Source organism: Podarcis liolepis, assembly GCF_965112155.1.
Source record: "Podarcis liolepis genome assembly, chromosome: 1".
Lineage (NCBI taxonomy): Eukaryota > Metazoa > Chordata > Lepidosauria > Squamata > Lacertidae > Podarcis > Podarcis liolepis.
The window spans coordinates 84303088-84324974 of record NC_139554.1 but is presented as its reverse complement, the minus strand read 5'-3'; the positions used below and the strand labels follow the sequence as shown (position 1 = coordinate 84324974).

Here is a 21887-nt window from a genome sequence, read left to right as displayed (position 1 = left end):
TACTAATTACTCTGGGGTTTCATTGGATTGTGGGGGGGGGGGGGAGAGAGAATTGGTTTTTGACCAGGGGCTTTCAGTTTTCGGTTCAGTCGTCCACTTGCATGCTTTCCCCCCCAAGCAACACCTTCCCTTTGCTAAATCTTCTTGTTTCTTTCCTGCAGTGTAAGGAAGGTGGCTTTCCCAACGACCTCTGGCTTAGTGTCAGCACAGAGAATGTGTCGGTGTACAAACGGGGAGACCCCAAACCCCTAGAAACGTTCCAGTATGAGCACATTGTCTTCTTTGGGGCTCCCCAGCCCAATACCTTCAAGCTGACAGTGGATGAGAGAGAGATGTACTTTGAAACCCCCCAGGTATGCTTCATGGAACACTAAGTTAGCCTGTTTTGTGGGTGACCACAAGGATTTTTGTGCTGAGGCAGGATTGGGTGGGCAAAAAACACAAGCCAAAAGGCTTCCTTTTTAAAGTATGTTGCAGGGGTGGGGAACCCTTTTAGCTCCCCAGTTTGGCCACATGGGTCAGATTTGACAGGTGGGCGGTGCTTAGGAAATCACCAGTCACAAAGCTGGCAAAGCATTTCTATCTCCCTCCCGTTCCCTGAGCAAAGGAGGGTGCAGGGAGCAAGGAAGAAGCCTGCATTTGACACATTTTTGGGGCTGCCTGTGCTTGTTCCTTGAGCAGAATTTAAACCCCACGTGCAAGCGGGGGTTGAATTCTGCTCCGGGAACATGTTCACAGCCAAAGAAATGCAGGCTTCTTTCTTGCGTTTCCCAAAGTGATAGTAGCAGTAGGGGTTGGGAGAAAGAATGGGGATACAGAAGACCCTTGGCAAGTCCCCCTTCCAGTTATATTCCATTGGCTTCTGGCCACCATCAGAAATTGCTGCTCTATAACTGCTCCGTGCGTTAAGTGATCCTGACTGTCCCCTCTTATCTCATTAGGTGGGAGAGATCATTAAAATCATGAAAGCCTACATCAACATGATTGTGAAGAAATGTTGTAGCATCAAATCGGCCACCAGCCTGGACAGTCGTGCGAGTATCTGGACGAGGTGATGAGGTCTGTGGCGCTGCACTGAGCCCTTGAGGAAAGATACACACTGTGTTCCAGCCAGATTTGTAGCAAAAATCCTTTTTTGTAAGAAGGAAAAAACATCTCCCTTTTTTCCTTTGCTTTGAGAGATGGAAAAAGGGACTGATGCTGAGCACCCACAGCTGCAGGGCTTGCTCTCTAACCAAAACCACAACCCCGACTACTCTGGCTAGCTACTCAAGGCAGCTGGAGGCCAGGCTCCCTCTGGCCTCACTCTTGGAGTAAAGACCTTACTGCAGATGCAAAGTGAGACCACCAGAAGCAAATGTGGCTACCTTTCTTGAAGAGATTGAGGCGCGGAAATATTTTGTGCAATAAAAGCAGCAGGTGGGTGGGTGGGGAGTCTTAATGTTGTGCTGTGATGCACCAAGCAAGATTCCCGTGTGCGCAAGAGATAGAGGCTCCAGTTAATTTGGCTGCCAAGCTCTCCAATGGTAAAGACTAAACTAACCCTTGGGGGGCTGATGTTCGCTCAGGGATGAGCTGCTACTACTGAATATAGTATTGTGAGCCTCTCTGCTGCGTGGGGGGCGGGGGGCGGGTTGTGTTGTGTTATCAGTATTACCATCCCCAGAGGTTTAAGGTTTAATTACTTCCAAATCACAGAGTTTTCAAATCTACAATTGTTAAAAGGCCACCACTTTGTTGTTAGCGGAGATCCTCACAGAGGCTTGTGACTCCCGAAGCAGGATCCTTATGGAAACCACCAGCTGTGTGTAAAACGACACATGTTTCTTTTGGTGCTGTTCTTCCAAGCCCTTTGGAGAGGAGCTATTTCTCATGGTGCATGTTTGGAGAGTTTGCCACTTGGTAGTATAAAAAAACCCATTTCTCTGATGAGTCCAGGGGGTGAGATTTGTGGATAGATCTACATGTATCCAGTTGCAAGGAGAACAGTCCCTTTTCCCTAATCACTTTGATGCTGCTTTCCCTTCCTTCCTTCCTGGAGTTTGGGCTGCTTTTATTCCTTATCCTTTTCTATAGGCTAGTTTTTATGCCACACAAAGCCTTGGGAGGCTACAGATAGTAAAACAGACTAAATGAATGGATTTTGAGGAGGGAGCTGGCTGCAAAGGTGGCAGAGAGAAAAACCAACTAGAGTCAAGGTAATTGAGAACACAGAAGGCTGAAGGAATCATCTGTGCTTGATGAGGTAGGGAAGGAATGGGGCATGGGAAGGAGTCAGATGAGTTGGCTGTACATCCCCACCTGTCTGAGGACTTGCTCCATTTTCTCCTGAAGCCCTCCAGCATGCCAACTTGGGAAGAATGGGTTTATCCTGTAAGCTGCTGAAGCCCTAGGGCAGGCATGGGGAATCTGTGGCCCTCCAGATATTCCTGGGCTACACTTTCCTTCATCCCTGTCCATGGGCTCTTCTAGCTGGAGCTTATGGAAGGGTTCATACACCTGGAGACCAACAAGTTTCCACTAGGCTAAGTGCCACATTGGTCCATTGTGGTTGCTTAGAAAAGCCATGTACATAAGCCCTCCAAAGTTACTAGCTTGCAGTGGGTTGGCCGATGACAGATGAAAGGCAGTTAATGCAAAATAGGTCTCTTTATCCTGCTTCTGCAAGCAATAGGAAAGGGGTAAAGAGGTGGATAAAGTATTGAAGTCCAGTCCCCAAAGAGTTCAAATCTTACTCAGCCCACCTCCTACCTTCTGAGACATCTCTGGCCATTACCCAGGTATTTGTAAGCATCTGTTCATAGCCTGTGGGGCTAGGGACTTAATTTTTTAAAAAGAAAAATACAGCCAAGATTCTCAGGATCCTAAATTCTTTGTCTACTATCCATTTCTACGTTTGTATAATTTGAGGGGAATTATATTCAACTATGCCTTCCTGTCTAAGCACAAAGGCAGCATTTTCCCCTATTCCAGGCTATTTTGGGGTTTTCCACTTTCTTTTTCAGCTAGGCAAATCAAGCTGCCAATCTGCTCTGACCTACCAAGGTTGAATTTCAAATCTCTTGTCCAGCCCACTCAGTAAAACCCAAAGAATCTGGAACTTTTCCTCTACAAAGGATTATCCAATCAGGGATCTTGCTTCCACACTCCCTTCCCTTTGTCCCTGGGAATGCAAATAAAGTAAGTCACACCTGTCTGAAGAAGCCATCCAGTGATGTAATTATAATTGCTTTCTTTTTTATTGAAGCGAAAACACAAAAGCCAAAGTTCAGGGTTTAGCAGCCACCTCTTTTCTCCTGTAAGATGCCCACCCAAATATCCTGTGCATGTTATGTAGTTACATCAGCAAGGCTGGACAGACTGTCTCACCATTCTGTAGTTTTGAAAGAGAAACATTGCCTTAAGACACCAGACTGAGTCACATTAAGAGTTCTTACCTCTTTGTTTTGGCCCTCACCAGGTTGCAGAGTGGAACAAAGACGACTAGTGAACTTGATATTCCCTGTTTGGTCTGATACATACTAGAACCTTCTTAGTACACCTTCCTGCTCCCCAGTCCTTAGCCCTGAACTACTGCTCTGTCCTGGCTCATGGGTTGCTGCAGGCAGCTTAAACCCAATTAGAAGTATAACTTCCATTAATTCTATTGCAGATATCCTTCTGCTCTTTTTGTTTGTTTAATTTGTAACTGGCTTTACAAGATGGAAGTTTAATAAATTATTGGATTGAAATTGTTTTTCTTTGTTTCAGTACCTCACTCACAGGCTCACAAGACTTTTTTTTGTAGAATTCTTTCCCATTTTTTTATTTTTTTCAAATTCCTTGGATTGTTTGTAACAGTCCGTGCACGGGTGGAATGAACTTGCATAGCGGAACTCCATCTTCCTCTCCTTCCCCCTGCAGTCTTCCCACAATTTTAGGAACCATAGGGGCTGCAGAGGTGAGGAAAACAAGGTGGAAGTCCTGTTGTGCAAGCAGATGTAAACTTTCACAACAGTGAGTTTTGTCAATTATTAGTAACAGATGACCAAATAATAATAATAATTGAGCAGAAAAACTTGCTTATGGGTATCCAGCCCATGGGCTAAAGCTTTTCACGTTTCAGAAGTGCTCTATTCCTTCCTGGGCTGCTTTATAAAATTTCTATCCCATCACTGAGTGGAGGGATTAGGCTACAGAAAGTCAGCTGAACAGGGTACAATAATTTTACTTTCAAGGCTGTGCCTGTGTTGATTTCCTGAGCCAACTCCTTGTTCAAGACATTGAACAGGAGAGTAGGTATACAGATGTTTCAACTTTCCTTTATAGCAAATCACTTGTTTTCATTCTTGGAGGAAAAAGTTGCAATTTTCCTTATTGACGGCAATTCAGAGGTAAACGGGGGTCTAGACTAAGCACACCAGTTTTTAATCCTCTGGCTTCGTTTCTAGTTTCCACCAGGACCCAAAGATGCCAGAACTGTCACCAAATTGCTTTTGAATATGTTTAATTTTTATATAAACATATACCATACACTTGAACCTGTAATATAGAAACACAATGATGATTTTAAAAAATTATTTCCCAAAGATTTTGTGTTAGCCAGGCTTGTCTTCTGCGACTGATTTGCACTAGCAGTACAGAGACTTTGATAGGTGTAGCATGAGACTCAAAGCTGACCAACAAAGCCCTACCTGCTCCAAATATAGATATGGTCCAGAAAAAAGCAGTACAACCTTTGTAGCTCAAAGACAGGCAACGTACAATAATCTAACCATTAAAAAACATAAGTAAAAACATTTTCTTGCAGTACTTTGTGGTAGAGAGGAAGCTTTATTGTACAACTCTGAATTCTACTGGTGGTTATTTAGACGACCATTACTGAGCACAATCTACTGCCAAGTTCCTCAGTGCAAGAGCCGCTGAACTGAATGGGAGCCGCACAGAAATAATAGATTGTGCCAACTGTGGCGTTCGATCCCACATTCTCTGTTCACCCACTTTATCCCTAGGGGCATGTGCTAGGCTAAATATACACTGGGTAGCAAATTTTAAAGCCGCAGAAGGATGAACAAAGTGTTCCTTTCTGCTTGGTTCATGACATTTCAATTTTGATTTGGTATGGTGTTTGGATGATCTCCCATTTTCTCTGCAAGTGCATGTAATATCAGGACAACAATGGGCTGCCCTCTGGAGTAGAAGTTGGAGAGTACAGGCACACAGTACTTTGAAAAAGCAAGGTGCCTTTTCCCCATGGGACACCTTGACAGCTACAGTTTTTAATCCAGCTATACAGACTGTGCTATGCACACTGGTGCTGAAAACAGTCTGGAGGGGGGTCTGCACTGTGTACAGATGTATACTGAAGAGAGACAGCACAGACCAACAAAACAAAATAAACTGATTTGCAAGGAAAGGTAACTGGGAAGATGTAAAAAAAATTAAAATACATTATTATTGGCTCTGTAGATGTATTTGGTAGGAACACAAGTAATCCAATTTGAACTGGGTAGGTAAATGGTATCTCCCTCTTTTAGGGCCAGTTTCACAGTCCAGGCAAAGACTGCAATCACACTCACCATACAACAGGAATTCAAGGCATTATAAGAGCCCATTGTCCTGATATTGCTCAGGTATGAACTCCACTGATTCTGTACCCAACATTGGCAATCCAAGCACAAAACCCATTCTAACAAGCAAATAACCTTGGTGGGTTGGGGCAAAGATCCTTCCTCACGGAAAAACACCCTGAACAAGTGTTCTTTGCATCCTAAGTCTTTCAGTGAATCTGACTGTCTTTGATTCAGTTTCTGAAATAATTAAAGGGAAAAAGCTGCTTATGACGGCATGTCCACCCATCTTTTCCTACACGGAAGGGAAAAACTCTCTGAGCCTTTGACATGATCCCCTTACTGTTGGCTGCTGCTATACTCACAGGGAAAGTTGGTGCTTATGAGGCACTGTCCTCCTGGTGTGCCCTTGGCCTTAGGTAAATCACTGGTGCCAACAATTACCTGTGCCACTTGATGTGGCTTAAACATTTCAGAAGGTGGCAACAGTCACCCTCGGAGTTTCAGAATATGCTGCACAGTATATTGCTCAAATATATACATTCTAGCAGGGCTGGTTGGCTGGCCTCACCTTTTGCTATTTGCTCCCAAGCCCTACCTCTCAGAGAAGGAAGGACTGAGGCCTATTGCTGTACTGCATCAGTTTGGAATATTTGCTACTGGAGGCATCAAGAAGCAATATGCACAAGACTCCTCTCTCTCAGTCATGTACTAAAGGCCCAAAGAAATGAAGAGTTCTTCATTTTAGCAGAAAATGTTTTGAAACTGACTCTTCCTCCAACCAGCTACAAAGCACCAGGAACAACAAGGAATGTTGACAGCAGCCATTACATCAAGTAGCAGGGAAGCTGGCATTCTAGATTGCAAAGCAGCACAGGGCACCGCATGTCTATGGTTGACCTATCACACCACAACACACTTTAACTAAAGAAGCCAAGGGTTTCCAACACAACAACCACAATGCAGTAGGTGCAGTCTCTCTTTTTCCTTTAAAAAGACCTGCTGGACGGAGCATCCAACGGTTTGGTTCCTTCTTACTCAGCAATACACCACGTAAGGTTCCCTCACAAAGGGAGATGTATTTGGATCCTGGGGCATCATCCCACACAGCCAGGAGCCAGAAAAGGGCAACCTCGCCTTATAACCTGCACACTAGCCAGGATGGACTGAGTACAAGCGCAAACACATGCACTACTGCACACAGAGGGCATGGCAAGGAGGAATGGCACTCAAAGGGAGAACTGATCACCTTCATGCAACTCTCATCATAAATGGCCCATTCAGCCTTTGCCCACAACACAAAGCATACCTCACAGTATCTCCTGGCAGCTCTCACACAAGCTCAGTTTCTCTCTTCATGAGCAACACAGGAAAAGGCACTGTGTGCAATGGAACAGGGTAAAGGGTCACTTGGAGGGATAACATAAGAGGCTCACACCTAATCTGGCAGACACATTCCTCTTTGGCCTGGGAAATCAGAAAGCCTTCCCTTCCCTCTCCCTCTTCCCTTTGGCAAATACTGCTATTTGCACAGAGGCAACATACTTTGCTGACAAGAAAGGGCGGCTTCCCCAATATCTGTGCAAAGGGGAGGGCCGCACTAGCCCTGAGCCAAGGAGTCTCATGGTCCATTGGCGCTGCCTGGCCCTAGAGCGCCGACAGCAAAACCTCAGCTGTCCCGAGTGGGACAGCAGCAGGCGGCATCGTGGCTACTGAGAGAATATGCCTTTGAAACGGATCTTGTCCTCGTCTTCTTTCTGACGTAAGCGGGTCTCCAGGCTACGCAGCTCCCGGGCAACCACAGGGCCCAACGATGGATCCAGCTGCAAGACCTTGGCAAAGTCAGCCTGCGCTTCGGTTGCATTCCAAACAGCAGCATGGGCCTTGGCTCGCTTGAAGTAGGCTTTGACGTTATCTGTGGGGAGAGCCAGCACCTGAGTAATGCAGGCAGGCTCCGTACACTCTGACCAGGCCCACCCAGTGGTCTATTCCACTTTCAACCAGGGCACAATACAAAGCTCCCCCCTCAACCCCCGTTACATGCAAGGACTCTCTTATTTATTTAAAATGACACATATCACGCCTATCCCCCAGGTGGTGCACCAGGGTTCTCCCCTTCTCCTTTTATCTTCACAACCCTGTGAGGTTGGATAGGCTAGGAGACAGTGACTAGCATAGCACAAGGTCACCCAGTGAGCTTCATGTCTGAGAGATGTGCACCCTGGTCTCCCAGGTCCTAGTCCAACACGTTAACCACTATACCACGCTGGCTCTCTAAAACCACAGTAGGTTGCCTCTGCCCCCACATGCAGTCCCTCGCAACACAAAGTTAGATTAATCAAATCCCACAACTCCCTATTTTCATAGCTGCTTCCCATTCCCCACTAGGGCATGGTGTGGCCAGCAAAATGCCTTACCTTCATACTTGTTGAGAATAGAGGAGCAGTGATCCAGCACCTCGTAATACTCCTCGTTCAACAGCTTACACTGGCAGTAATTCAGCAGCAAAGGGGTGATTTGTTGGTCCAGCTGGATCCAGTCTGGGGATCCGGGCTGCTCCTGGGGTACAGGACAAGGAAAGGAGCGTGAGGCACAGCTGGAGGATTTCAAAGGTTCCCCTACATATGAGAACAGAAGTGCCATGATGGCTGGGCAGCACAACCAAGGGCCCTGTTGACTGAAAAGGAGTGGCCTCCTGGAAGCCCTGCCATCAGAGCAGACCTTATGGAATGAAAGACAGGGGAGGAACTGCGCAGGAAGAAGGGCTGCCCTTTATGCGGTGCCAACCCTGCTTATCAATCCACAACTCACATCTGACTCTGCAGCATGATGCAAGGGAAGTGGGATCCCTGCTACATCTGGAGCTGACACACCCACCCTCTTAACACAAATGTGTAGACAAAAGTGAAGCTGCACTAGGGTGTGAGGAAGACGCGCCTTCACTCACCTTCATCTGCAGGTTCTTGAGGCAAGCGATGGCATCGTAGTACTTGGCAGCTGCCTCCTGCACTTTGCCTTCCTTGTAGAGCTCATTGCCTTCCTGGTGGATCAGGGGCACGGCCTTCACTTTCTCGTCATCGGACATGGCCCAAGGATCTTGCCGGTATGTGCCAGGAACTTCCACCTAAGCGAGGCACAAAGGCAGCAGGCTGGGTTAGTGGGGGCAATGTGAGCACTGTAAGAGCCCGTCTGACTGTGTGCCTTCCGCATCCCAGGGTACAGGTAATAAAAAAAAGTCTTTGATGAGATTTATGAAACTGGGAGGAAGTGAGATAATAGGAGGGTTCTCAGTAGGCAGCTGCTGCTTCATCCCTGTGTGGTACCTTTAAAAAGCTAGCAAAATCATCTCATGTATGTAGCCAAGAAAATAAAAACGGAGTCCAAGGCAGATCTGTTGGGAATCAGCTTTCTCCTCCCTTCTTGCACATCCATACATCCACATACAGGAGAAACTCCCAAATACACAAGAGAGCCATCACTCTCCTGATTCTGACTGTCCCAGAGGACCTCACCTTTCCTTCCCCTCACCTTGAGCATCTCAATGGCAAAGATGAGGGGCTGGGGGTTCTGCTGCAGCTCATCGAGGTCTGGGTAACCCAGGGAGTGATGCTCATGCATCTGAGCAATGCCACAGCAATGCCGTTGTCCCTCCAGTGGATCTTTCCCAGCTGCAATGTTCCTCAAGCTCTTTGACACCATTGGGTACAAGACCACATGCTGGAGAGAAAGAAAGAAAAGATCAGGCATAGTCCTTCTTGCTAGGAGAGAAGAACCTCTCCCAGGGAATACCATCAGCCCCAAAGATATGAGATAAAATTTTGTGCACGTGCAAAATGGTGTATTGTCTCTCCAAAAAGAACAAATCTGGCATTCCATCACCTGTGCCAGATCCAAATACTTAGTTGTGAGTTGTGGAAGGAGAATCCTGAAAGCTGCAGCTAAGGAAACTCCAATTCTGCACCAAGAAAGCATAAGGATGTGTTAGGGAAACTACAGATGCCAGGGTTAGGGAAGAGGCCTTTCCTGGCCTGGTATGTCTAAGCCACTTCCCACACTAGACCAAGCTAGCTTGCAGCAGAAGTGGGGATTCTGGGTTCAAGCTAAAAATAGGTATATAGAAAGAAGAGTACCTGGATGCCAAGATCCAAGTTTGAGACACGTACTGTTTAGTGAGAGAACCCCAGCAGATTTAAAATAGCAAAATATACAGCAAAATAAAGTGTGGAAATATAAGTTGTTAGACCTTCATAATACACCCTTCCAAGCTCCTTCCAAAGTTTTCCTCCTCCCCTAACATAGAAAAAGACCACCCATTGGGTAAGTTAAAAATGGTTTACTGACTTCAAATGGCTTCATAAAGTTGCACAGACACTAAAAGTTGGCTAAGTTACAAAGTGGTTAAAGTTTCTAAATGATTGGTCTAGGAATTCAAAATAGTGGTTTGTGAGAGCCATGCTGAGCTTCTCAGGTAGATGTGTGTGGAGGTTAGAACAATAGGCTTGATGGCCTAAGGGGAAGTGACCTAACTAAGCCTGGCAAGACAGCTTATTCTGTGGTATTAACCCTTTCATGGATTACTTAAGACTTAAGAATGTTGTTTCTATGATAGCTCAGTTGGTAGAGCAGGAGACTCTTAATCTCAAGGTCATGGGTTTGAGCCCCACTTCCTGCACTGCAGGGGATTGGACTAGATGACCCTCGTGGTCCCTTCCAACTCAACAATTCTATGAGGCTGATCATCCCACAAGGATTACCTTTGTGTCACACAAGAACTCAGCCATCTCTCCCTCTCTCATGGTGTGCAGGATAGTCTCCCAAACAGGCAGCTTGAATTTCTTGCCAATGATGAGCTCCATGGGCTTCCCTCGGGTACGGCTGTCATCCAAGACTCGCTGGTCTGGACTGCAGAGCAGTGTGCGGTAGTGGAAGGTCACCTGAAGAGAAGGGGAAGCAGAGTGGTTGGATCAAGGGACTGACGTGGTATTACACCAACTTCTAATATGATGAATAAAGCTAATAGCACAGTACATTGCCCTCACTGTATACAAGTGACAGAGTTAGTGCAATCAAGCTCAGAACAGAGTTTGTAGAAATTTCAGCTTATTAGCTGATCCATTCCATGCACTGTAGGAACTAGACCTTTAACATGGTGGTACCTACCCTATGAAGCTCCCTTTCATGGCATCAAGCAGGCACCAACTCTTTCATCTTTTCGGTGCCTATCAAATAACCTTCATTTTCTACAATAAGCCTTTCAAGTGGAGTTCCACCCCACCCCCGTCTGTATCTGTCCTTGACATGTGTACACACACACACACACACACACATATGGATGTTGCTAAATCACTTTGGGATTTTATATGGGAAGCATTAAATAAATACAAATTTGATTCTCAACATCCATTTAAATAACTGGTCAAATCAACAGGCAAATAGATATAGAAAGTCCTAGCACAGGGTTGTAAACAAGCCCAGAAAAGTTACCTAACCTGCAAAAATGTTTATTAGCCAGCTGGGGGCTGGCAAAGAAAGACTGGAGAGTTGCAGTACCAAGCTGGATGCAGAGGAACAGAGCACTCCATTCCCTCCTCTGCTAGCCCATTCACTCACCTACATGCACGTCCTGGCCACCCATGGCTACGACTTAAACACAAGCCTGTACCAGCCCACTCACCATACCATACTGCTATGCGGGTGGATTGAGCAGCAGGTCTCACAAGCTACTGAGCCAGAAGAAAGTGATATTCATGAAGCTGTAGGGGAATTATACAGCAAATAAAAATAACTTGTTTAAATATCTCTGTCCCCCAATTTCTCAGGCAGAGAAATAAGGGGGGGGGGGAGTTACTGCATTGGGAAGTGTAAATGCAGGAAGGGGCTTCAGCATCTTATAAACACAGATCTGCTGCTAGCTGAAGGTGGCTTAGGTGACTTTTATCCCAGGAAGCTACTTTATAGCAGATCAGACTATTTGCCCCCTAGTTTCGGGTTGTGTGCTCTGACTAGCAGCAGCTGCTCAACAGGGTCTCGGGAAGAGGAGGCCCTTTCCTCTCCCTTCCTATCTGTTCCTTTTAATTGGAGATGCCTGGTGCAGAATCTGCATACAAAGCACCTGACCCGCTACTCACCTATGGCCCTTCTTAAAGGAATAAAGGTTTCTATCACGCATACTACGACTGGGAGAAGCAACACACACGTCACGTGTCTTCACTATCCAATTATGCAGATTAATCTGTAAAGTGTTTACTGGTAGCAGAGATGTGGCTTTATCCTGTTTTAATGCACATATTCAGTTTACAAGCACCAAGTCTGTTCTCACTGCAAATATGATCCTGTTTTGAAGGTTGGGGCAGGGCCTCTTGCATCAATTGATGCTTTGGGGAACCGCCGACCTTCTGATCGGCAAGCCCTAGGCTCTGTGGTTTAGACCACAGCGTCCCCCGCGTCCCCCAAGCAGTGTATACATTTTATTAAATAAATAAGACCCCCCCATACTTCCTCCGCCCCCCCCTCGGGATTAACCCGTCACATATTCGAAGTGGACTGGAAGCACAGCTTGCAAAATGCACATTTATGGGCGAGGTGGGGGAAGAATCCCTCCATCTCGAAGGCAGGAGCACATCAGCCTCGAGTTAGCAAAATTCTGGATGTGTAATGCGTGGGTAACGAACTCAACTCGCAAACCCCGCACCCTACTATCTTCCCCGCGCACGCGTATTTTAGCCTCCTCGTGCGTCATCGCCGCTCGCTTGCGCATGCGCGTTCCTCCGGCCCCGTTCCGTTATTTACCTCAGCCCCGAGAAACCGTCCTCTCTCACCTTGGTACCATCTTGGTAATCTGGTAGGGGCCCTCGGCCTTCCTGCACCAACCGCTTCTGGATGCCGTCCGCCCGGAGCTGCTCGACCTGGTCCGCCATGATGGCTCCTCACCCGAGTTTTGCTTCGAGGCAACCTTCGTGCGTCTCCGTAGCCTACGGATGAGCTGCCGAAGCTCCCTTCGGCGGATGCCGGATGTCGTCGGTTATTTCCGTATCCGGCTTCGGACGCGGCTGGCGGCAGCCGAAGTCTTTCGGAAGGACTCGGGCTCAGCCTCGGCCGGCTATACTTATTGTAAACAGAGGGGCGGGCGGCGCTGCGTTGCGTTGCTCTCAACTCCTGTCCCAAGTAGCGGCCTGAGCCCAGTCTGCGCCTGCGCGTTTGTAATACAAAAATGTTAATACTTCATACAGTGGGTATAGAACAGCAGAGCAACGTTGCACACAAAATCCAACATACCAAGGTTACAGGTTTGAATGATCCTGGTATGAGTGCATATTCCTGCATTGCAGGGGGCTAGACTAGATGGTTTTCCCAGTAGTGATGTATGGAAGTGATTGCCGAAGAATTGATGCTTTTGAATTATGGTGCTGGAGGAGACTTGAGGGTCCCATGAACTGCAAGAAGATCAAACGTATCCATTCTTAAGGAAATCAGCCCTGAGTGCTCACTGGAAGGACAGATCTTGAAGCTGAGGCTCCAATACTTTGGCCACGTCATGAGAAGAGAAGACTCCCCGGAAAAGACCCTGATGTTGGGAAAGATGGAGGGCACAAGAAGAAGGGGACGACAGAGGACGAGATGGTTGGATGGTGTTCTTGAAGCTACCAGCATGAGTTTGACCAAACTGCGGGAGGCAGTGGAAGACAGAAGTGCCTGGCGTGCTCTGGTCCATGGGGTCACGAAGAGTCGGACATGACTAAACGACTAAACAACAACAACAGATGATCCATGAGGTCCCTTCCAACTCTGTTTCTATTATTCTGTGCTGGGCTAAATGTAAAAATAAATGCCATATCCTGTTTCTGCTCTAGGTCACGAATACTCCCTTTCTTAATTACAGAAAATCTAAAGGAAGAAGCCTTTCTCCCCATTCCCCAACATCTGTTTTCCTTCCTATTGGTTTGCTAATCCAGAATTCAATGCTTAACACCCTTGAAGACCATTTTTGACAGCTTAGGGAGCTGTGTGTTGTGACAGGTTAGTGTGTTGGCTGCAGCATGTAGGTGTGTCACATGACCGCTCCCCATGATCTTCCCGGGGCTGGAAAGGGGTTCATTTATGTCTAAAAACTGTGCCACCAACATGAAAAGTTTGGAAAGCTCTGCCCTAGTAATTGCACTTCGCATTGCATCTTTACAATGCAATCCTATATGCTCCATTGAGTTCAATGGAAATGACTTCCAGGTACGTGTGCCTAGGCTTTGTCAATTTCCTCAGGATAGCTAGATTGCAAATAAAAGGGTGGTGATTAAATTATGAGTGTCTGAGTGATTACAAAAATCATGGGAAGTGAGTGAACTAAAGACATAATATAATTATGTAAGAATTTTGCATATTTACATTTTACATACTATAGTAGGATTGTGTATAAAATTGATCTTTTTAGTTTTGTATATCCACACACGGCTGATATTTTCACTTGATAGATGGATAGATATAATTCAAATACATTGTTGTGCACTTTTTAAAGTAAATAAGAGTCCTTCTGAGGCTTTGCTAAACATGTGTGACCTTTGGAGAACACCCCCACCTACATTGCATCATTTGCAGCCTTTGTTCTTTTTCTGATTTTGTCCTGGTCCTCATTTGTCCTAGATGGCTACTGGCCATGAATTTCCCATTTCTCCAGCTTCAGTTTTTTCTGCTTTGTTATTTACAGTCTCCTTCACCTTAACTAGGATGTTAGGGATGTGTGTGTTTTTAATAATTAACCAATAAATAAATAAAAATACACGTTTGACAGGGACGGGATAACTGTTTCCAAGCTAGGTTGAACCATTTTCCCTGTGGGCTCAGAAAATGTGGGAATGAATCATTTGTCTGTTGCATGAGAACAATCTGGCAGAGGACTCTCCGCCTTCTCACTTCACCCCTAACCGCCTCTGATGACTGTGTAGGAGACTGACAAGAGGACTCTAGCCCTTTCCATTGTACCTGGCAGGTAAGAGGCCCTGCTAAAGAGAATATTTCCTTTCCCTTTTGCAAGGTCCCCAGAACTGGATCCAGAAACATCCTCATATCATTTTGCAGACGGTAAGTGCCCAATTAAGGAGATGGGAGCACTACAGAGCTCCACACACCATGATTAGGTGTTTTGGTGTTTTTAGTTCAGATCTAAGCTGCCTTTCTAGCACTGACAGCTGCTGCTTCTCCTGCTAGGTTTTAATATGATAAGTTATACTTTTGCTTTTTGATATATTCAACAAGGTTGATTTCTGCATATCTGGGTCTTGCTTCGCCATTACAAAGAAATCTGATTGCGCCAAGGGTCCACACTGGAGCTAGAATCTTTTATTGACTGGTGTAGGGTTGTCAGACACACAGGACAAGCACCTTGTACCTTTAACAGCTGAGTGAGAGAGAATTGGGACAGATGCCGTTCGTTATGGAGAGATAAGCAGAAGACGCATTGGCTGATGCACACATGCCCCAACCATGTGCAAATAGTAAAGGCCCAGGACCCTAGCTCTAAGGGCATTCCAAGTCCTGTGCTTGGCATTTGGGAAACACTGAACACTGCCGTCGATGCTAGCGCACCTGCAGAGATGTTATTTCTGCATGAATGTTGTGTGACAGATGCCAGTGTAAATTAGCATGAAAGGCAATCGATGAAAGACTTGAATTCTGAAATTTCTCCAGAGTGATCTGGTGCTTCCTTCCTCCACTTAATACTATACTGTCCTCCTTTCTTCTGTTCAAGAGCACTTGAGGGGGGAAAAGATGCCATTTGATTTACTCTCTATTTCAAAAGCAGGAAAGTTGGCTGCAGGGTGCTACTAGCAGAGCATAGGTGTGTTGCAGAAAGGTGGGTTAATACAGAAGCAGGGGCGTAGGAAGGGGGTGCGGTCTGCCCCATGTGTCATCCCTGAGGGGGTGTCAAAATGGCACACCGTGGGGGGCAGCACTTACTGCGGGGCCTGGCCTGCAGTGCGCCTGAGCCACACGTCTCTCCTGGGAGTGACGCAGTGGCTCGGGAGCCCAGACTGCCTGAAACAGCAGCATGGGGCTTGTGTCTGCCAGGCAGACTCCGTGGGCAGCATGCCAGCCAACCCCCTGGGCGGATTGCCGTGGCACCCCCGCCACTCCGGGTGCCGGAGCCGCTAGCTATGCCCCTGCATTGAAGTAGCTCCAGGTGATTCTCTCAAACAAATGAAGGGGAAGGCCTCAGGAACAAGCTAGCTTGTCAGATGATGTCCCAAGATGACATAGTTATTTTGCCTTGGACTTTGAATTCATCAGGAACTCCTGACTTTGTTGAGACAGAACCCTGTTACTGATCAAGCTGTTACTAACCTTGAATGCACTTACTCCAAAACTTCTTGTAGGGCATTGAATCACTCTCTTCAATTTCCAAGTACCCAGGTGAGTCCACCTTTAAGATTGGGGTGTGAAAGGAGGCACAGCAGTGCCATTTTGTACAGCTCATTGTGTTCTATGGCATTTACCCAGTCAAATGACTCAAGTAAATCTGAGACTGGCAAAGTTCTACATCCCAGCATCATTAAAATGTGTGTTGCTTTTTCTGCCATGGCAGATTTTTGCTGAAAGGGAAGTACAAGGGAAGGTTACATCCTTTCACCCCAAGCACCATTGGTCTTTGTCTTCATTTCTGGAGCATCTGCGGGCCCAGCCTACTCTGAGGATGCTGGTGTTAGTCAACAAGGATGAGCTTCAAGTACTGAAGAAAGAGCTGAGGAGCTGCTTCCCCGAATCTCTAAAGGTGAGATGGCTTCTGCTCTTTGCCAGGCAGATGCAGAACCTCTGCTTGGACGATGATTCCAACCCAAAGCTTAATGTGAACACCACCAGGAGCCCAGTCTGTGACAGATACCTCTTTAATCCAAGAATCTGAGGGAAGGGGGTAGTGGTTTCTTTCTTATCCTTTAGAGCTGGAAATGTCAGGAGATCAAGGAACTGTACTCTGGGCACAAGGGCTTTCCAGAAAATGGCAGCTAAGGTTGGATTGGCAATGTCATGACACACTGTTGGCTTCATGGATCAACTGACCACTGACAAGGTTAACGGCAATGCTGGCCACAAAACTGACAGGTGACATTTGAAAGAAACCAGGAACACATCTGAATTCTTTTAATGCTCCTGTTTCTGTTACGTCAAGATAGCTGAAATGGCCATGCCGTGCCCCCTCCCTCTTGTTCCACCAGGTCCATGGGGCTGTGCTGAACGTGTGTCACGGCAACGCTTTCCATCAGGAGATACTGGTAGATTCCTGGCCCAGCTTCCAAGTGGTCATTGCACGGCTCCAGAGAGAGGTACTGCTGTGATGGGACATCCAAGAGAGGGATGTTTGTCTTGGTTCTGTGAGTAGCATCAGCAAAGGGCTTGAATTGTGAGGACGAAGAAAGCACTACCAGTGGGAACAGAGAAGGTAGAGGCAGGCAAAGCCATAATTCCCTGCCCAGTCTGGCAGAAAGTGAAGCAAATAGCAATAACGTTGCATGTTAGCCTTAATCTCAATTTAGTGCTGATAGCTTGATAACTTATGCTCTCATAGTGTAGCGGTGTTGTGCACTGTTGCTGGAGCAGCAACATGTCTGCCCCATTATTTTTAAAGGGGGATGATGCACACGTTTACCCAAGGGAGAGTACAGCTACATACAAAGAGTCATAGTGGGGAAGATGGGATTGGGAGATGGAGCATTCCTGGTGCAGGAAATTCTGTTGCCAGGGTGCCAACAACACCCCAACAGGTGCCTAACTCCTTTGCACAAGTACTTTCCACAGCAGACTCATAAATGAGGTGAGCTGGGGCATATTTTTCTGGCAATGAAATATTGTCAGCTGAATGCTAGGGAAATGCTGTTCTCTACATCAGATATGTTAGTGGGGGGAGTTATGTGAGCCCCCTAAAACAGAAAAACTGCACATATTTTGCATAGTAACACTTAATTGTTTTAAAGCAAAGGTGGCAAACACCCAACCCAGAGGCCTGATCAGATCAAAGACCTCCCCAATATTGGGAGCAGGAGCAAAAAGAGGGGAGAAATTAAAAAATGAGATTGATCATCTGAGGCTGGATGCAAATTGCACCTCCATCATCTGAAGAGGGGTTTTTGCCGCTGATCAGATGAGCAATCTGATGTGTGCTTTCTGTGGTTGCCTATGTCTGGCAGAGGGTTTGCTATGATAAAAAAAATCTTATCCACCTGTTTTAAAGCTTTTTACGCCTGCTCTTTAGATGAAGACTCCTAGGTGGGCTAGTGTGTGCAAAGGAATGACCTCTTCCTATCTTTCCTGCTTGTATTTGCCTAGAAAGTGCCTTCAGAAAGGAACTATTTTACACAGTCTTGTGCAGTTTTCTATAAGGACCTGGATGTCTATGAGAAATTGGTGAAAGATTCTGATGCCATTGATTGGAAACAAGAATTCTTACTTCAGGGTAAGACACCTCAACATCCAGTTCTGTGCATGTGCCAGTGTTACTAATTTAGAATTCTTAAAAAAGGAATATTGTATGCACAAGTTTTAAGTGTGTGTGTGTACTTTTCTAAACTGTTTCACCATTGGCATATATATTTAGAGAAGTGTTATTGTAACCTGCTCTGCATCTGTGGAAGAAACTCTTAGTTTTGGTGCTGCTGAAATCCTCTTCGCTAGTCAGAGCAAGGTTTACTTGAGGTGATCACTGTTTTACCTTTCCCATAATCATATAGAGTTGTGGTCTATGCTTCTGTGACTTTTGCGCGTCTCCTCTGAGCACCTCAATAATCCCCTCACCATTTTCCACACCCAGGTCTGCAGGATGGTGTGTATCAGACATCTCAAAACGTAGCAGCTGCCAAGCATTTCTCCACAAAGCTGGTGACTCGGACCCAGGTTTTTGTTGTGCAGAAACCCTTGAATTTGTCTTCTTCCACACCCACGTATGTCACACTCTATGACTCAGGGGTTGCAGGTAGCAAGCAATACAAGGAAGGCAGGAGACATTTGCCAGTGCACTAGTAATTTAGAGCATGGTGCCCACTCACTGGAGACCTGTAACAGGGGAAAATATGTGCAAGAGGAAATAAACTCAAAGCCAAGAGGTGACTCTTATGCTAGGCAGAGTTATCTTTTCAGGAAAAAAGGACAAGGACCTTGGCAGTTGTAACTGCAGAAAGACTCCTCAATATTTCTGATTTTTTCCCATAATTCAAATGAGAGGTGATCCCTGTTTTTTACCCAGGTACTTGGCACATGCCCAAGGACACAAGCAAGGTGATTAGGAGCAAGCACAAACAATGGCTGGCTAGTAAGCCAGTGTTTGTGTATCTCTGTAAATCATACATTTTTCTCTCCATAGCACTCACTTTTTTCCTCCTAGAAAGTAAGGAGAAATGTCTGAGCGTGTTATGGAGTGAATGCCTACGGATGGCGGGGGGATCTGCTGCAGTCGTGAGCAGAGGATCCATGGTTCCCCTTCCTTCCCTCCTCCGTGGCTCGCTTTGAAACAGCAAAGCGGGAGAGGAGCCGCTTACACAGGTGTAAGCGGCTCCTGTCTGGTTGGCTCCTTTAAATCAACCATGCTCTCTGTCCCTCTCTCCTCCCAACTTAGCTCGCTAAATAGCAGCAAAGCTTTTCAGCTAGCCGAGCCAGGGAGAAGGGAGAGAAGCAGAGCCTGCTTGTTTTAAAGGAGCAAAGCGGGAGAGGAGAGGAGCCTTCTTCCCTTATACCCCTCTCCTGCATTATTAGCAGCATCCTTCTCCACACACCTCACGCGTGCTCCTTGTCCCTTGAGTGCTTTTCCTTCCCTCCCCACTTAAAACGTGGTTACAAAGCATGGATCCACATGGATCAACAGGATTTTTGCATTGGGCTACCCCAAACTCACCATCAGATCACATATCTGTGGCCACAGCATGAACCATAAAAATCATACATCCAGTGTTTCATTTAGAATATTTTTTCCCTTGTTTTCCTCCTCTAAAAACTATGTGCGTGTTATGGTCAGGTGCGTGTTATAGAGCGAAAAATACGGTATTTGTAGGCTTTACAAAAGGCAGATGCTTAGTAAGGTTCATCAGGGCCACTGGAGAAGTCCTCTGTAAAATGGGAAGGGGAGGGGAGGACATTCAACTGGGCAGGCAGTGAGGTTAGAATGTAACATCACTGTTGATAAATATTACAATAAAGGATTGTGCTTTCATAGAGTTAATATTCCTGAAACATTTCATCTGCAGAGTGGGATCAACTTACCAAAAGCATAGCTGTAGTTTATACTATTATGAGTCCACTGGGCTAATAGCAGCTACACAAGGTAATGAGCTCCTCTGTACTAAATCTTTGCTGGTACTAAATCAGGCTTCCTCAAACTCGGCACTCCAGATGCTTTTTGTCTACAACTCCCATGATCCCTAACTAGCAGGACCAGTGGTCAGGGATGATGGGAATTGTAGTCTCAAAAATATCTGGAGGGCCAAGTTTGAGGAAGCCTGTACTAAATATTCAAGATTTAACTCTGTTGCAGCAAGTACAGGAACAAACAACATTGGTGGCATTTAATAGTCTCATAACAATGCCACTCATCATAAATAATAAACTAGCTAGGGCCTCCCATCCTCCATGACTAGAGATCAAACAAGCACCACCATGTGCTCGTAGATCTAGGAAAGCCACAGAGGGCTCAGTTATACCTTTTGTCATGTTAACCTTCAGGTGGTTGCAGGGCATCCCAGCTCCATCTGCAGACTTCAAGCTTGACACTTGGGTGCTGGAGCTGGCTGGTTCATTGTGCCTTAAGTGTTACTTCTGAAGGTAGGCCTTAACCTTTCTTTCCTTCTTCAGGTCAGGATCAGAGCTGAAACTCTCATCCCTCAACACCACTCATGCTGCCCTGCTGAATGAGACCTGGAGTGTAGGCGGCAATGAGCAGAGTCTCTGCTATCTGACTCGGCTAATCGACTGCTTCCCTAGTAGTTGCCTTCTGGATGCTGGAGGATGTCCTATCTCTTGGGTCCTGCTGGATCAATTTGGGTGCCTGACCCATGCTTACACCATGCCAGCACACCGTGGCAAAGGCTACATTCAGCTGGTGATAGCAGCACTAGGCAGGAAGCTACAAAGCCTCAATTACCCAGTCTATGGTGATGTCCTGGAAAACAACACATCAATGCAGAGAGCCCTACAATGCCTTGAAGCCAACTTTACTAGTTGTTTTCTATCCTACGACCTGCATACACCCATTTCTATGCTGTGACAGGCTATTCAAAAGCTCTGTCAGTAAAAAACAAACCAGTGGTAGCAGAAACAGATGGTTTAAATGAGAAAATTCCTATATATATATTAAGTTGCATGAAGTTTCAAGAACTAGGTTCACATTTAATAATCTGGACACAAGCACATTGGCCCTACAGTTAACATCTAAGCTGAATCAATACCTTTCCAGCTAACACCGATTAGATCCAGACCTCGAACAAATAGCCAGCAGATGAAGGATAGATTTGATTTTCACCGATTCCATCTGTGCTCCCGGAAGAGCTGCATCCCAGGATTGCTGGGCCACCAGAGGAAGTCTGAGAACTTTTGACAGGTTTGAAGCCTCCAGTTGGCTAACCTAACAGTGCTGCTCCTTGTTTATGCCCTTACAAAACATTACTGTAGACCTCTTGTAGAGGCTCAGTAAAGTAATAGAAGTGATAACGTCTGTAAACAGAACCTTAAATGAAGTATTGGGAGAATCGCTATGTGCAATCGCTGCAGATAACTGTTAAGGCATGTGCTATACAATATTTGACTAACACCAGAAAATTCCAATTAAAGTATATCACATTTGTAAAATGCACACTGTTTGGCCTGAGTACCAGCAGAAGATACATAGGGCCAGAGTCAATGAACTGGTCCTCCATCAGAAGAAGCACACACAGGAGTTCTGCTAGCACAATAGGGCTTTCTCCTCGTGCCATGTGCCCCCTGAAATTGGCTCATAGGGTGGGAGGTGTTGAGAGAACCCCAAGAACAGCATGTGATGGGAGGAGAGGAGAGATTGGTCTGTCTGGCAAGCAGAAAGAGTGACAGAAGAGTGTGAAGCTCAATTCTTCCCATAGCTTCTAGTATTCAACGCAAGAGTGCACTTCCAGCAGTATACACAAGGGCTACTGTTGGGAGCCCATTTCTCATACCTGTTCATCATTGCTGAATGACAGCTTCAAATAACAACTCAAACTTTACTGATACCAAGGAATAAAATAGCTACATTTGAGCAAGTACAAAGTATTATCTGGGGCATTAAAAAACCCCCACAAACCCACCCAACAACCCTGTAATAATGCATTTAGCTGTTCTAGGAGCCAAGAACAAGAGGTC

General features: G+C 46.1%; 3 protein-coding genes across 11 annotated transcripts in view; 2 read left to right on the top strand and 1 right to left on the bottom strand.

Moving 5' to 3' along the window:
• Positions 1-3731, top strand: part of LOC310689441 (unconventional myosin-X-like) — a 77549-nt gene extending 73818 nt beyond the window's left edge. For all 3 annotated transcript variants that reach the window (XM_083467170.1, XM_083467168.1, XM_083467169.1), the window contains 2 exons: positions 162-353; positions 942-3731. In XM_083467170.1, coding sequence (XP_083323296.1) covers positions 162-353; positions 942-1055 — 306 coding nt within the window. In that variant the 3' untranslated portion in view covers positions 1056-3731. The remainder of the gene's footprint in view (positions 1-161; positions 354-941) is intronic.
• A 738-nt stretch (positions 3732-4469) lies between these two features.
• On the bottom strand, positions 4470-12730 carry AIP (AHR interacting HSP90 co-chaperone). Its single transcript, XM_083467192.1, has 6 exons — positions 12368-12730; positions 10304-10483; positions 9078-9266; positions 8497-8673; positions 7967-8108; positions 4470-7464 (listed from the first exon to the last, which is right to left on the bottom strand). The coding sequence occupies exons 1-6, from the start codon at positions 12464-12466 to the stop codon at positions 7259-7261; spliced, it is 993 nt and encodes a 330-aa protein (XP_083323318.1). The 5' UTR covers positions 12467-12730; the 3' UTR covers positions 4470-7258.
• Positions 12731-13117: 387 nt separating this feature from the next.
• On the top strand, positions 13118-21366 carry LOC310690714 (glycine N-acyltransferase-like protein 3). Of its 7 annotated transcripts, none has more exons than XM_083470216.1 (6): positions 13118-15909; positions 15944-16308; positions 16751-16858; positions 17859-17985; positions 18340-18469; positions 20370-21366. In XM_083470216.1, the coding sequence occupies exons 2-6, from the start codon at positions 16042-16044 to the stop codon at positions 20779-20781; spliced, it is 1044 nt and encodes a 347-aa protein (XP_083326342.1). In that variant the 5' UTR covers positions 13118-15909; positions 15944-16041; the 3' UTR covers positions 20782-21366. The 7 variants fall into 7 exon arrangements, with proteins under 7 accessions (XP_083326342.1, XP_083326341.1, XP_083326347.1 ...); XM_083470221.1 differs by having other exon boundaries at positions 13120-13565; positions 16204-16308; XM_083470220.1 differs by having other exon boundaries at positions 13120-14529; positions 16204-16308.
• Positions 21367-21887: the final 521 nt, after the last annotated feature.